The following is a 15,268-nucleotide window of genomic DNA, read 5'->3' on the forward strand; positions in this document are numbered from 1 at the left end:
GATAACAGAACTGCTTCCAGGGGCAGCCCAGTGAGTGAATGAAGGGACACAGTAACCCGGCAGCCTCACACACTCTAAAAAACAAATGAGAACATGTGTGCTCCTCTCTGAGAGACATCCATTTTCTCCTCTAAAGAAGCCATTTATAAAAGAGCAAATTGGTGATTTGTACTTACACACTGGTCCCTTTTCAGGCCCCTGTCAGGAAGTGATGAATTACTGAGGCTTAGGATAAAGTGTTTTATTTTCAGTGTGCACACCACCAAACCTTACAAAACATTTCTCTCTTTTCCTGAGTTTCTGATTACTACTGAAATGAGACAAATGTCATATATACATCCCTCCAGAAAGCACACCCTCCCTCACTCTCTCCCTCGCTTCCCATCTGCCCTACCGTCCACACAACCAAAGCACCCAAACACAGTCTCTACAGATAGCACAAGCCCACACAGCAGGAGTCACATGACCTGAAGGCTTTGCCTGTGCCAATTGACATGTTGCCAGAATACAACCCTTTCCCCAAGGCCACTTGCTAAAGCAAAAAGCAGGAGAACTCTTTCCCAGCCACAGCTCAGCACCTGGAAAGAGTTTAGGCCTCTGGGCTTGCACCTCAACCATAGCCAGAGTTACCTAGGAATAGCTGAGCTCCTCCCCTGACTGGAGTAACCAGTCATTGCTGTTAACACTTGACAGGGAGCAAATTAACATAAGGAGTCTAACTGCACAGGAGGATCGGCAGGACAGCTGGAGGACTCCAAGCAACCACCTCACACAATGTGGCCAACCTTTACAATTTCCCAATCTACAGAGTTGTACTCCTTTGTGGCAATGCCACCACTAGGTGACTAAATCAACAGCTAAATTTCTGACCTCTTGTCCCTTTATCACCCAAGGCTGAAACCATATGGCGTCCTAGAAGGTTTTCATCTACTTGCTTTAAATGGTGTGGATGGTGAGCAAAGAGACAAAGGATTCCTCAAGATTGCTTGATCACAGGTTCCGGGATGTACCACTTAGTCAGCTGAATACGTAATCAACCAATGGAATAACACTGCTGGAACCTTAGGAGAAACAAACTGTTTTTTAATTTTTGCATTCTGTACAGGCAGAAATAATAACGAATGTGACTAAAGAATGTGAAAAACTTATGATTCAATCTGTAATGTAATACCTCTATCTTATTCCAATGTCAATTAAAAAATAAAACCAACCCACCACCAACCACCACTAAGATAGATCGTAAGAGAACCAAAAAGGGCTCCATCTATCCATCTCTGAAGAGCAGTGCCTTCCGGTGTCTTCACATCCGCCTCTTCTGTGTACTTATGTATAGCACTGGAAAGACAAGAGAGTGAGCAGTCACTCAAGTGGCACAGCATCAGTTTTAAAGGCTCATGAGTCCTGGCCCGCACCTTGCACACTTTAAAGGACTGTTTACACCATGCAGTGAAGGTCACTATAAAATGAGTTGAGTCTACACTGGGCTTTGATATCTAACAAGATTCTAACTAGTCTTCTCTATACATGTTACTGACTTTACAAATTATAACCAGGAATCAGGAAAGTGAAAGTGCCTGAAGTCTAAGAATGATTTGTAACCAGCGACATCACAGTTAAGCTTTGAGAGAAGCTGGTCAGCTACATCTGTTAGGCTAGGTCTCAGATTCACAACAACAGCACGTGTCTGGAGAGATGGCTCATCACTTAAGAGCACCTGCCGATTGTACAGAGCAACACTGTGGGGTCCCTGGTACCTACAAAGCAGTTCACAATCACTTGTAAGTCTAGTTCGAGGGGGTCCAGTGACCTTGTGTGGCCTCTTCAACTACCAGGCACACATGTGATGTACTTACATACATGCAGACAAACTCTCATACACATGGAAAAAAATGTAAAAGAAACAGCATTATTTTTATTTATTTCCCCAGTATAAAGTATAGTTGCTGTTTACTCTGATAATTTCCATAGGAGAAAAAAAATGAGAAGACATTTTTAAGACAGCAAAGTCTTTATTCTGAGATTAGTATAAACCTTTAGTGTCATCCAACATGTATGTTCGCCAGTCATACTGAGCACAGTGGAATGTGTGCTGCATGCACTCAGGACAAAAGGGGCCACTGGGCTACTGGTCAAACAAGCTGTCACCTAGGGTGTACCCTGTCCATCCCACACATCTTCAGATACTGACAAGCTTGTTCAAAGTCAAGAGTCGAGGCCTCCTCAAAGAGTCCAGCTCAGAGTGCAATCCAGTGAACCAGGATCTCTGTAAGGGCCAACTACGAACAGTGGGAATAATGACAAGTGCTACTGAGTACAACATGTAAAGTGTAGGGACCATCAGAATATGAGAAAAGCCACTGCCAGGGAAACTAGACAGGCTGGGTGGATGTCACCAGAGGAGTGTCTCTGCATGGGTGGCTACTACCAGCTGCTCTGAGGGGAGACAAGATCATAATATTTCCAAGCAAAAGGAGAAAGGTAAATAAGAATAACATGAAACAGAAGAAATTCTACTGAACTGCAAGCAAGAGATGTCTACAACAGTCAGGATATTTATTCCTAACAAGACCTAACTTTTAAGGCTGTTAGAAGAGAACTTCAGAGCCATGTTTTCTGTCCCACTTCTGACACATGGAAAGGTACAAAGCCCCACAAAAGGCACCTGAACCTTGAATAGAAAAAGGACAAAGGACAGGCTAAGAGCTGAGGGGTGTGAGATAGCACAGGAGTAGCCTCCATCTCACAGACGGCCCTGCAATACTACAGTTCACGGTTATTTAAGGTAACAGGGTCCTGCTCAGTACACCAATATCCATCCCTCAGCTCTTCATCAACTGAGAGAGAGAATTTCTAATTCCAAAATTCCATGGAAAATTCTCTTTCCACTCACAAACAGATCTGGTTTCTACTAAAGACCTAAAATACAAGCACAACAAACAAACAAAAGTAAAAGAGAACTTTCACATTATTTAGAAACTCCCCAGTGTTCCCTGTTATACACACAGGAATGGCCTGTTCGGAAGACTAACTGAAGGGACGCTCTCACCATTGTTTCCTCGGATGAACGCATCTCCGTACTTATTCTTCAGCTGTCCGTTTACATACTCCTCTGTCTGCTCCAGTGCTATATTCATGTAGCCATCCAGGCAGGCCAGGACCCCTGTAGAAAGTAAGACAGAATAAAAATTACAGGCTATATCTTAGAACCGACAATCACTTTATTCATTAGCCTTTAGACACATAATATAAAAATTCACACTGTAAACAAAACTCAATAGACTTCAACACAAAAGGCGCCTTTACTCGGTGCCAATGTGAATGAAGGCTGGACGGGCAAAGCATGAGAGGAGTCATGCATCCACTGCTCCAAGACAGGCAGCCAACTGTCACTCCCTCCTGGGATGTGTCATCACCACAGCAACTCTGAAAGTCTTCACAAAAGTATAAGCATTAGACTATTCCAACCAAAACGCCCTTCTTTGGGAGCTAGGGACAGACATGGCAACTATGCAGGGACAAATGAGCCTCCACCGAGGTGACATTTGTTACTTCAGCCGCTCAGTGAAATACGGATCTGGCAGATTTATTTCAGTCTTTCACAGCATCTACTGCAGCAGATGAATGGACTCGGGGTGAAGAGGAAGTCTCCACAATCTGTTAAGATAATAGACAGCAGGTGCTCCTGAAAGAACATCTCAAAGCTGTGACTCTCAGCAAGGAGCAGCTTGAGAACAGAGAGCAGCATATTGCATTACAACACACTGCATTCTGTTTTGTCAGAGTTGGGACTATTTTTAAAATCAAAACTAATAGAGAAAAACGGCTACAAACATTCCAGGGAGCTTTCAAGGAAAACAGTCCGGGTGAGTCGTTATTTGTGTTAAGATGGCATAAATTTCTAAAATCTGACCAAAAGACTTTTTTCAAAGATGAAACTAGTAAGCTTCTAATTCTCAGTCTCTAAGCAAAAATGGTATTTTTAAGAAAGAATAAAAACACACCAGATTCAATTCAATTAACTAAGTCAATAGTCCCATTTAAAATCCTAACTTCATTAGTATGCTGCCCGCCCTCTGCTTCTGCCCCAGCATCCTCTAGACAGAGGTTTCTTTTCAAACCTGTGTGTGTGTAATCTGAGCACAAGACATGAACTGAGCAGAATTCTATGAGACTCGGTACACTTTCAAAGAATCAGATTGGACTGTCAACTATCAAGAACAATAACTTCCTCACCAAAGACAGCTTAAGACAGTTTCACAGTGTGCTTCTTCTCTACTATGCTACTTTTAAGGACATTCAGACACTAGGAGGAAACTTCCACAATATGATATGGAATTAAACAAGAGGGTAATTCAAAACATAATGTCACTATTACTCACTGTTAGTAAGTTGAGAATGGGAGGGAACCAGGCAGAAAGAGAAAGGGCTTGATCACAGCCGGGTATCATAGGAAGACCCTGACTCAAAAGCAAGCAACCAATCACACACAAAACATTGGCAACGGGCTATTTATGTCAACAAACTAAGACTAAAACAAAGCGATTTCCCTCTTTGTTTTTTTAAAGATTTCATTTTACTTTTGATGATGTTTATGTGTGTAGGTACACGCACATGAGTGTAGGTGTCCTCAGAGACCAGAGGTGTTGGAGCTAGAATTACAGGAGGTTGCGATCTGCACGCACTAGGAATTGACCTCAGGTCCTCTCCGAGAGCATGATGCACTCCTAACTGTGGAGCCACTTCTCTAACCCCTCCCTTCATTTCGGCAGTGCTGGGAATGGAATCCTCCTGCTTGAACTACTATTCCTTGTGCTGGAACTTAATGGCTTATTAAATATTTATTTACATTTTATATGTGTGAGTGTTTTGCCTGCATGTGCATTGTCTTGTGTCTCAGAGGTCAGGAGAGGCAGAGGATCCCTTGGAACTGGAATTACAGACGGTTGTGAGATGCCTTGTGAGTGCTGGGAACTGAATCTGGGTCCTCTGCAAGAGCAGACAGTGCTCTTATCTGCTGAGCCAATGATCCAGACCCTCCAGCAATTTCTTAACCAAGTTTTCCAGTCAAGCTTCAGTAAGTCCTAGCTCCTTGCTTTCTAGTGAGAACAACTACAAAATCTCAGAGTTTATGGAGTTCAAAGTGACAATGTATTAAAATACTTAGCATATATGCAAATGTGTGGGGAAAGGAAAAGCTCTAAAGAAATTTAGAAAAGAGACCAAGAAACAGCCACACAACTCTGCTAAATTAGTCATCTCACTGCGAAACAGCCTAAGCAGTTTAGCACATCTCAATTTGAGAAGAGTAGGAATTCCATTATTTTAAACAGAATCTGATATCATTTCCCAGAACTACTTTTGAATTGCTATGACTCAATCCACAGGCTCTGAGCTGCAGCACCAATCCTATAACACACACGTCCACCTTCGGTGGCCTCTGCCTTGTCTTCAGTATTCTTCATTTTCTTTTCAGGTTGGTCGTTTTTGTTTTGGGGCAGGGTCTTATGTAACCAAGGCTTGCCTCAAACTCATATGTAGCTGAAGTTATCCTCAAACTCTGAATCTTCCTGTCTCTTCCCCATGCTGGTATCACAAGACACCACCCAAAGCTCCTTAAAAAGGATTCTCTACAGGAACAGAAAAGCATCTTTGGATATTTCATTACATGACTGGGAAGGTCATGCTGTGAAATGATTCTGGCTAAATAAAAGCCTGCCAATATGAACTCTTCTGCAAACCAATGCTGCTGAAACCAAGTGTTCTCTGGTCCTAGCTCTGCACAGCAGAGTTGTCGGTGACTCCCTAGCTACCATCAGGGAACTTAGGCAGGCTTGATCTCAGAACAGACAAGAGACAGAATTTACAAACACTGCAAGTCAGAAGCACACTACTGGCAGGCATTTTACTATACAAGGAACCACCTCAGAGGCAGAAGATAAAACAACAACAAACAAACAAACCACAAACAAAAACCTGTCAATGAGCAATGTTTCTGGTCTACTGAGTACATTTAGGAGGTTAGCCACATTTTCTTATTTTAGTTATACCAGTTATGATCAAACATGAAAATACTACCTCGATAATCCACGCCAGAATTTAATTTCACCACAACTGGCCGTCCGATGATCTGCTTTAAGAAGTCACTAGGGGTTTGCTTCCGCAGACTCATTTTTTAACAATCCTGATCAGAAACAGGAAAGAACGATAAATGTACAGACTAAAGTTAATTATTCACCAAAAAGCAAAACACACTCTTGGGCCTTTACCATCTCTATGTGGAATCAAACATGAAAGGACTTCAAGCCATGTACTGCTACACACCGCTGATCTGTGTGTCACACCCATCACCCCACACAGCCCTAGCAGCCCAGGGAACAGCCTTAGAGCTCTACAGAGCAGTGATTCCTATCCACTTGTCCCAATGTGTCGCACACATGACACCCTTACAGCCACCAGCACCTCAGCCCAGTTAATGATCACTTGCTCTATGCTGACAACAGGCTCGAACGCTGGGAGAAGGCATAAAATTCCCATTTTACTGATGGAAACAGAATAGAAACATTAAATAACTTATAGCAAATTGCAGTGAAACAAAAATATGACAGAATATTTAAGTTGAATTCAATTTCAAACTAACATTATACAAAGCAGGCCCACTTATCAACAACTGACATCTAAACATTTCCCTGAAAAGTCCTAATTGAAACCTAAAAAGTGAATACAGGCTATAGACATACGAGTATTTCTAAGTCCTTTACATGTACGGATTCCCTTAAACTTCACTCCAATGAGGCAGTTACGGGTGTGTGCAACAGTGAGTGTGGCAGCCAGAGGCTGATGTGGAACCTTCCTCAGTCTCTGTGTCCACCCAATTGTTTTGAGACAGGGTTTCTCATTGAACCTAAAGCTTACTGGTTTGGCTAGACTGGCTGGCCAAGGAGCCACTCCAGCCTTCATCTGTCTCTGATCTCCAGTGCTAGAATTATAGGGGCTCTATAATGGTTTGAATAGACTCACATGTGTGAATGCTTGGCCATAGGGAGTGGCATTATTAGGAGGTGTGGCCTTATTAGAGGAAGTGTGTCACTGTGGGGGAGGGCTTTGAGGTCTTAAATGCTTAAGCTCTGCCCAGTGTGAAACATCCAGTCTTCTCCTGGCTATCTGGAGATCAAGATGAAGAACTCTCTTCTCCTCCAGCACCGTATCTGCCTTGTTGCTGCCATGCTTCCAGCCAGGATGATAATGAACTGAACCTCCAAAACTGTAAGCCAGTTCCAATTAAATGTTTTCTAAGAGTCGCCTTGGTCACAGTGTCCCTTCAGAGTGATGAAACCCTAATTAAGACAGGCATGCTGTCACAGCAGGCTTTTCCAAGGGTGCAAGGGATCTGAGGTCCTTATGGTTGTTCAGCAAACCCTTTGCTGACAGCCGCCTCCCTAGCCCTAGGAGGGACCGTTTTTTTATCCTCATTTTATAGATTGCTAAACACCCACTCAAAGCCAGATAGTTAGGTTAGACTTTGAATTGTTCAGTTACAGTTAGGGCAGGAGTACTAAGTAACAAGGGGAAGTCTTGAGAATTCATGTCTAAGAGTCTGAAACACAGAACAGCACTGCAGACCCAAATTTACTGACCAGGCATATCAAAGTTGGCCGTCATCTTTCAAACTTTATCTTGTTGTACAATAGCTTCTTCTCAAAAATATTTCAATAAATAAAGAGAAATAAATACTAGTCACTTAAGCAAAACTTAGAGAGACTAGAAACTGGTTTTTGTTTCAGTGAAGTTCAGTGATAACTCTTATGTAAATGTCATGTATCATAGACTTAAAAGTTGGTGTAAATATATTATTTTAAAGACTTATCCCTCACCTAATTCTATATTTTTGTTTTCAATAAAACTACACATTCTTCTATAATAGTATTGCTGATTTCACTCCAAGTATATCCATCCAACCCACTCAACACTGTGACGATGCTTTCCTGGTACATGCTTGCAGGATTAGCCACTTAGTGAAGCTGTAATGCCACGTAGCAGAGTTTTCATCAGCTCAACAGAAGTGTAAACGTATATACTTGTACAAGGCAATTTAAAGATATATGCTAGAGTTTCACCTTAGGGAACTTAGAATCCAGAGGTTAAACACTGTGTTAAGAGGCATGACTAAATCAAAGGGACAATAATCTAAGGGAAACAATTCTCTTCACCCAAGAAGCCAAGTACTCAGGTTATACTGGACCATCCACAGCTGCTACCCTCCAAGTCTCAAAGGTTAAAATAAGAAATTCATCAACTGATTATTTTGCTCAGCAAACTTCAATGTTTCCACTAAGCTGCCAGTTCATTTCTTAACTGCACATCTTAACTAATAGCTAAAATTACAACTGCTGTTATCCAAGACTCTGGCCACACAACAATTTTATATATGTTGTTTTGAGTTTAAATAGAAAATGGTAAATACTATAACAGACTCAGTACTTTTTCATGAGTTTAGTAAAAATAAATCTTCCCGTTCATCTCCGAGCCACACACTTGTACTGTGCACATATGCTGTTCTATAGCTAAACACTGCTAGAGACACTATTAACTTTGAAGGCCCAGACTCCTCTCTTGAGTCTTGGGGTTGCTTCCAACCAGAGGCATAATAATCCCACAACTCCAGTTCCTTCATGTACAATCTGAAATATGAAAAGCATCTATTTTGCATTAAAAATCAAACCCCAAAACAAAACCTAGAGTGGAAAGCTGACTCAGTGGGTAAAAGGCTTGCTCTTCATGCATGAGAACCTGAGTTTGGATCCACAGGACCACTAGAAGGTAGGTGCATTGAGACACGCCTGTAACTGGCACAAGGGGCACAGACAGGAGGCTCCAGGGGACTTGCTAACCAGCCTCGCCACCTAGCCAAAACAGTGAGCTCCAGGCTCACTGAAAGATTGTGAAGCCCATTAAAGTCAACCCCTGGCCTCCAAATGGAATGTGTACACGTTCCCCCCCCCACCCCAGGCACACACGTTCACATTCTAACTAAAATCCAAGTTCTTGGAATCAAAATTCATGGTAAATGCAGGAATTTTTTTCAGCTTAATACTGCATATTTACTGGGAAAAAAAGGAAACCACTTATTGAATGGTAAGTCCCTGTTCCTATTCCACAGAGAAAAATCAATGTAAGTAGATGCAAATTTTATTTACAGTGTTGTTCACATACTTAAAAGATGAATGAAAACATACTGGTATTTTAAACTATCCATCATATCTTATGTACACACATACTGACTACATGTGAATTAATCGTGGATTTAACTGTATATTTCTCTACACTAAAATGTCTGCAATTCTGTATTGTAAATAAATAAAATATCCAATAAAAAAAAAGTCTGAGTTGAATCAGAGAGATTGCTCAGTGGTAAATAATATGTACTTCTCTTACAGAGGACCCGGGTTTGATTCCCAGAATTTATATTAGGTAACACACAACTGCTTGTAACTTCGGTTCCAGGGAATGCAACATCCTTTGTCCTCCAAACATAGAGGTTATTAATTTCACCTATACCATTTATACTTTAGGATGAAAAAACTGGTGGAAAAAAATATAAATCTGGCTTGACAGTACTCACTGCTTTAAAACTGCTAACTTTCTGTGCCTTTTTAGAAGCAAAAAGAAAAACATCTCTGTTAGGCCTGTAAAGTCTGTATTTCCGTTAGCATCAGCCTCTTCCTAGGGCAATTCACACTTCATGGAGTGCTCACTAAGCCTCAGGTGCAGGCTAGGGACGGACACAGCAGGGAAGATGTGGTTTGGGTTCTTGAAGCTTACTCTCCAGAGGGATAAGCAATCGCAGTAGAGGCATAGTTCACAGAGGCTGTATGCGCTTGGGTAGAATTAGATACAGAGGTCCACCAAGAGGAGACTGAGCCCAGACATGGCACCTCAGAGGAGGATTTCTGAACCTGTGAGTCAGTCTGACATAGGCCATCAGCTGCACGGAGACACCTTAGCAAAGGCACTGGGTCTCCAGGTTTGAAAGTACAATCTATCCCACAGAAGGAGACAGACAACTACAGGAGTGCAGGGCCACCTTTGTTCTCAGGTGAGAGAGCATGATCTCTGGGTTAGCTTCCCCAGGGTCAATCATGAGGACCATTCCAGTCAGAGGGTCTGGGCCAGGACCTGACAATCTGTGTGCATGATCCTAGGCCTTTATGAGCTGGCTAGCTGGATACCATGGTAGGAGGGCACAGGAAAATCCTAAGCAGCAATCTGCTTGGTTCTGCTTCCTCTTTTAGGTGGCAGAGCACAGGGCAATAGCTCTGAACTCCTGTTTCCCCATGCATCCACCATCTATACTTTATACAAAGATAGGCCCTTTTCTCAGAAGACTTCAGGCCACATGAAAGGATGAGCTAAAAGCAAACCCCTCATTTGTTCTTTCTGCTAGACAGTTTGAAAAGGATGCTTTTGAAGTTATATGGAACAAGTATGGTTGCCTCAAACTCAATGTATTCATCCTGAAACCAGACCTTTGCATTAGTCTTCATTAGTGCACCCTGTTACTTAATGACTTGCCCATAAATCCATTTTGTACAAGTAAATTGGTCTTGACACTGCAATTTTTTCCATCACTTGGCTCAAGTAATTTTAAGTTTTCATCTTTTAAATTGGATAAGGCAGAAGGAATAGTTCTGACAGTTTCTGAAGCAAGAGATAAGACTCCTGAACCACAGACACAAGAAAAGGACTTCCTTCTGCCAGGGTCACCTTGGTAAAAGTTCTTCCTTTAAAATTAGATACATTCACGTCTACAAATGCAGTGGTACCCCCTCCCGCTTCCTATGCAGGCCTAAGTGACCTATGTTCATAAGTGGACGGTCATAGTACCCTACTTCCTGTTGGAAGCCACCAAGAGGTCTAGTACGAGAACATCTGCTCTACAGCAACCTTTTTCATAAACACTGAGGTAAAGAAGGGGAGGAGAAAGGTGCGGCATGTGTGTCAAACTGTCCTCACCCAGTGATAGATTGGCCATGTTAGATCCAGTCTCCTACAGAGAGTTTAAACTTTAAGGGGACAAGAACAATCTTACTTCTCTAGTAGTCCTGCCGCCCAGACAGACTGTGTGGAAGAGGCCTTCAAAGGTGGTGTCAAACAAAAGTCTAATCCCTTCCTCACCCGTCTACAAACGACAGGCCTAGCTACCAGAGCATCATGTACAACTTAAACAGCTACGACTCTGCAATTCCTTTATTAACAACCATTAAAAAATACAAAAAAGGAAAAGAGAAGCACTTGGTGTTTAGCCAAGCCTAGGAAGATGCCCATTCAATCGTAGATTGCTGAAGCTTACTCAGAAAGTTTTTGTTTTTTACTGTATTTTTCTGTTTGTTTTATGTAGTGGAACAGGGGCAAAAACACCGGCTACAGCACGCACATGATGTCAGAGGTCGGAGTCAGTGAGTCCAGGAATTAAACTCAGGTTTCCAGGTTTGGCCGTAAGTGCCCTGATAATCAGGTTAACTCCTAAAAGCAAGCTGTTCTTAGCCAGAGGTGAGTTTTGTGCCCCACTCTAGGGACATTTGAAAATGTCTACAGATACTCTGTCTTGTCAGGACAGTAGAGTGGTAACTAGGATCTAGTTCTACCATGAAGAGCAGTGGTTCTCAACCTTCCTAACGTGCGGCCCTTTATTACAGCTCCTCATGATGTGGTGACTCCAACCATAAAGCTATTCTCATTGCTACTTCATAGCTATAATTTTACTACTGTCATGATTTGTAATGTAAATATCTGATATGCACGTGCAATTCCTGAGGGGTGTTAGACACCCCCAGGAACTGCTGGTGTAGAAGACAGTATTCTACAACAAAGGAGTGTGTGGTTCAACATGTCAGCTGACAGAAACACTGCCAAAGAGCCTAACCACTACCTGGTTCTCTCTTTCTTACACTGTTTTTTGGCTTAAGCAGCACAGGAGTTTAGAAAACTCAAGACTAGCATGAGAACCAGATGATACATCTATAAACCAGTTACCTCTCCATATCTGTGGGTTTTTATTTATGGATTCAGCTGATAAAATCAGCTCACCTGATAAAATGAAGTTGAAATTACATGTCCAGTGGGTCTCTCTGCTACAGAGACACAGACTTTGACCTTCCCATCACTCCCTAAGCAATATTCTACTGCAACCATTTGGATTAAATGGAACGTTGTGAGTAATGTAAAGAGGATGTGAAGAACACAGGACAACTGCACAGGTTATATGCAAACAGATGAAACCTCAACTTTTTCATACTGGAAGGGATAACTGCAGTACTTATCAGAAGTATTTTATGCCAGCATGGGGAAGCTGGAGGCAAACAGCAAAATCTTGAAGGGGTTGACATTCCAAAAAACTAAATTTCTAGTGCTGGACACAAAAACATGACTTTTCTAGTTTCCAGTCCTTCAATCCAAAAGGAGAAAACAAGCCAAGGAGTTAAAAAAAAAAAAAAACTTTCTTTAAAGAAATTCTATTATCTAGTAGGCCACCCTTCAGTGAGAGAAGAGCTGATGCCGTAGTTAAGGGTACTCACTTGGGAGGCAGGACACCTGAGTTCTAATCTCCTCTGCTACTTAAATAGCTGTGCAGCTTGGGTAACTGATCACCATTTCACCTGCCATGGCCCCAGGCTCATCTGCAAAATAAGGGAGTTAGGCTAGATGGTTACTGGCTGTCTCTTCCTGTTCCAGCATTTGATTAACGTGTGCAGTAACACACACTAACTAACACTAACACTAACACACACACACACACACACACACAGATTGAGCCTGTTCCAGCATTTGATTAACGTGTACAGTAACACACACGCGCACGCAGATTGAGCCACATCCTGCAACTTCAAACTCCCAATAGTAATTCCAAAGAGAGGCTGTGCTTTGCTACTTTAGAAACACAGTAGGCACTTTCACGGTTTTGAAGAGCCAACGTCATGCACGAAACCAGAAACATTACTAACACTTTAACTCACACCCAAAGGTCAGTCAGGGAAACAGCTGAGTAATTTATGAGATCCACACAATAAAACGGGGCGCAAACAAGATCAATGAACTTTAAAATCAAACTCGTCTCATTTTAATCTAAGTATAAAATTAAATACTGGTAACTGGCTGAAAAAAACTGGTGGTCTTAGCTGAAACAGACACAGGCCCACACAAGAGAAAGGGAGACGGTGAGCCGAAGCGGTCAGCAAGGACCATTTCCTCTGCTCGTCCGTATTTACGACTTTCAGTCGCGGAGGGCTCGCGGGTGGAGGAGGGCGCCGAAGTCTCGCGCCACTATAACCCTGGACGCTCACCCCAACCGGCGCGAGACGCGCGCACGACGGGAGCGCGCCCGGCACCGCGAGGCCGCGTGGCCTGGACCAGCGAGCGTCTCCTGGGACGCAGGCCCGGCCACGGCTCGAGCCGCTCCACGCCAGCCCGGGCCATCCGCGGCCTAGGCCGGCCGCTCTCACCCGGAGCGCCCACCCGCGCCCACTCGCCCCTCCCGGTCCGCGGGCTCACCTGGCAGTCAGATCCGGAACCCTCACAGGCCGGGCTTCCGTGGACGCGCGCGCCGAAAACCGAAACCGCCCCCGGCAGCGCGCTTTCCCGTCTCACCCAATCAGCGCCCTCCTTGCCTATGGCAGCTCGCGGGGATCAAAAATGATCAGAACGCACTAGCGCGCTGGCTTCCGAAAACGGGCATCTTTAGTAGCACGTTCAGCAACTAAGGTTTGAAGTAAAGATCCGATATTCGGATGTTCTCTCTTATGCCAGAATATCGAGTACGAAAGCAAAGCAACCAACGAAAAATTAGAAGTGACCTTTTGAGTTTTTTTGTTTTTGTTTTTACAGTAAAGAACCTTAAAATCATAGGAAATAGAAACTTACAGTTAAAACAATGGCTGTTGAATACCCAGAAATAGCCTTAAATAATTTAAAGCAAATAAAAGTTAAAAGCCTCAAACCGACTTTTGCATATAAATTAAATGTATGAAGAGATCATTTCCATGAGAATGTTGAAACAAAAAAAATAATGGCATCAATTATCAGAAGACATTGCAAATTAATTTGATTGGAAATTGCATGCAGATACCATTCAGTGCTGTATGGGAACTTGGTTTGGGATACTGGATGAATTCTTAGCGCATGCTTTTTATTTATGGAAGGAAAAGATTAGAGAAAGACTTGATTTCTTCTACACCCATGATCTCTTTATATTTTAGCTTATATTTTACATTTTAATTCTGTTTCTGATGTTTAACCATCAACAAAGTTATAATACCTTCAAACGACAGCTAAAACATCCCGTTAGGTGTTACAGGATCTAAGATGCAGAATTGTTTTCTGAGGCATCAAATGCGTTCCTCCTTTTCTTAGTGCCTTTGATTGATATCCTAGACAGAGAACAACTGGATGAGATTTGGTAAAAAACAGAAACATCCTTCTGTCCATCTGCAAAATTCTAGCTGACGTCAAGACCAAACAATTACAGACATTGATATAATGGCATTTTAGGCTCTTGAAATATAAATATAAAATTAGCAACACGGGTAAAGTCACATTTAAATCAAAGAAGGAACATGCTATGCCCTGGCAAGTAAACCGCTTTATAAGTCAAGATTGGGGCTGAGGATTTAGCTCAGTTGATAGCATGTCTAGCATACACGAACATCTCTGGCACCACAGGGGTAGGCATAGTGGTGCACAGCTGTAATCCAAGCACCCAGGCATGAGCACAGGGAGATCAGAAGTTCAAGATTATCCTCAGCTGCAAAAGGAGTTTGAAACCAGCCTGGGCTATTTAAGACCTTGTTTTAAAAAAAATCAAATTGTACTACATACTACATTTCTCTAATTCTGTGTATTATATGTAGAGTGAGATAGGTAGGTAGAGATGGATATATACATAGCTGCTTTCACTTTACCACAGAGCTGTAATGCAGCCACAGAGTCTGGCTGGAGAGCTGGCAGTGAGAATAGTTTTGGGAGTCTGTTTCATCTGCAGAATAGTTGCTACTGTCTTTGAGTGCATGGGTCTAAAGTCCCAAGGCAACAAATGGTTGGGCCAACAAACTTATAAATCTGGTTATTCCAAGAAACCCCTCAGCGGCTTAGAACTGGCCTTAACCAAAACAGCTTTCCACATTCAGTGCGTGCACTTGCTAGCATCTTTTACTGTATTTATAAAACAAACAAACAAACAAACAAACAAAAACATGTGCAAGACTTCTTCCAGATTCCT

At 42.5% G+C, this 15,268-nt stretch overlaps 1 protein-coding gene across 2 annotated transcripts; it reads right to left on the reverse strand.

The window, feature by feature from the left end:
* Positions 1-1,062: 1,062 nt before the first annotated feature.
* On the reverse strand, positions 1,063-13,631 carry Lsm6 (LSM6 homolog, U6 small nuclear RNA and mRNA degradation associated). Of its 2 annotated transcripts, XM_028753405.1 has the most exons (5): positions 13,546-13,613; positions 12,573-12,674; positions 6,076-6,181; positions 3,047-3,160; positions 1,063-1,335 (listed from the first exon to the last, which is right to left on the reverse strand). In XM_028753405.1, exons 3-5 carry the CDS (start codon positions 6,167-6,169, stop codon positions 1,301-1,303), a joined length of 243 nt encoding a protein of 80 aa, XP_028609238.1. In that variant the 5' UTR covers positions 6,170-6,181; positions 12,573-12,674; positions 13,546-13,613; the 3' UTR covers positions 1,063-1,300. The 2 variants fall into 2 exon arrangements, with proteins under 2 accessions (XP_028609238.1, XP_028609237.1); XM_028753404.1 differs by lacking the exon at positions 12,573-12,674 and having other exon boundaries at positions 13,546-13,631.
* Between the last annotated feature and the right edge of the window lie 1,637 nt (positions 13,632-15,268).

The sequence above is a fragment of the Grammomys surdaster genome, unplaced genomic scaffold (assembly GCF_004785775.1).
Source record: "Grammomys surdaster isolate TR1022 unplaced genomic scaffold, NIH_TR_1.0 125947, whole genome shotgun sequence".
Taxonomy (NCBI): Eukaryota; Metazoa; Chordata; class Mammalia; order Rodentia; family Muridae; genus Grammomys; species Grammomys surdaster.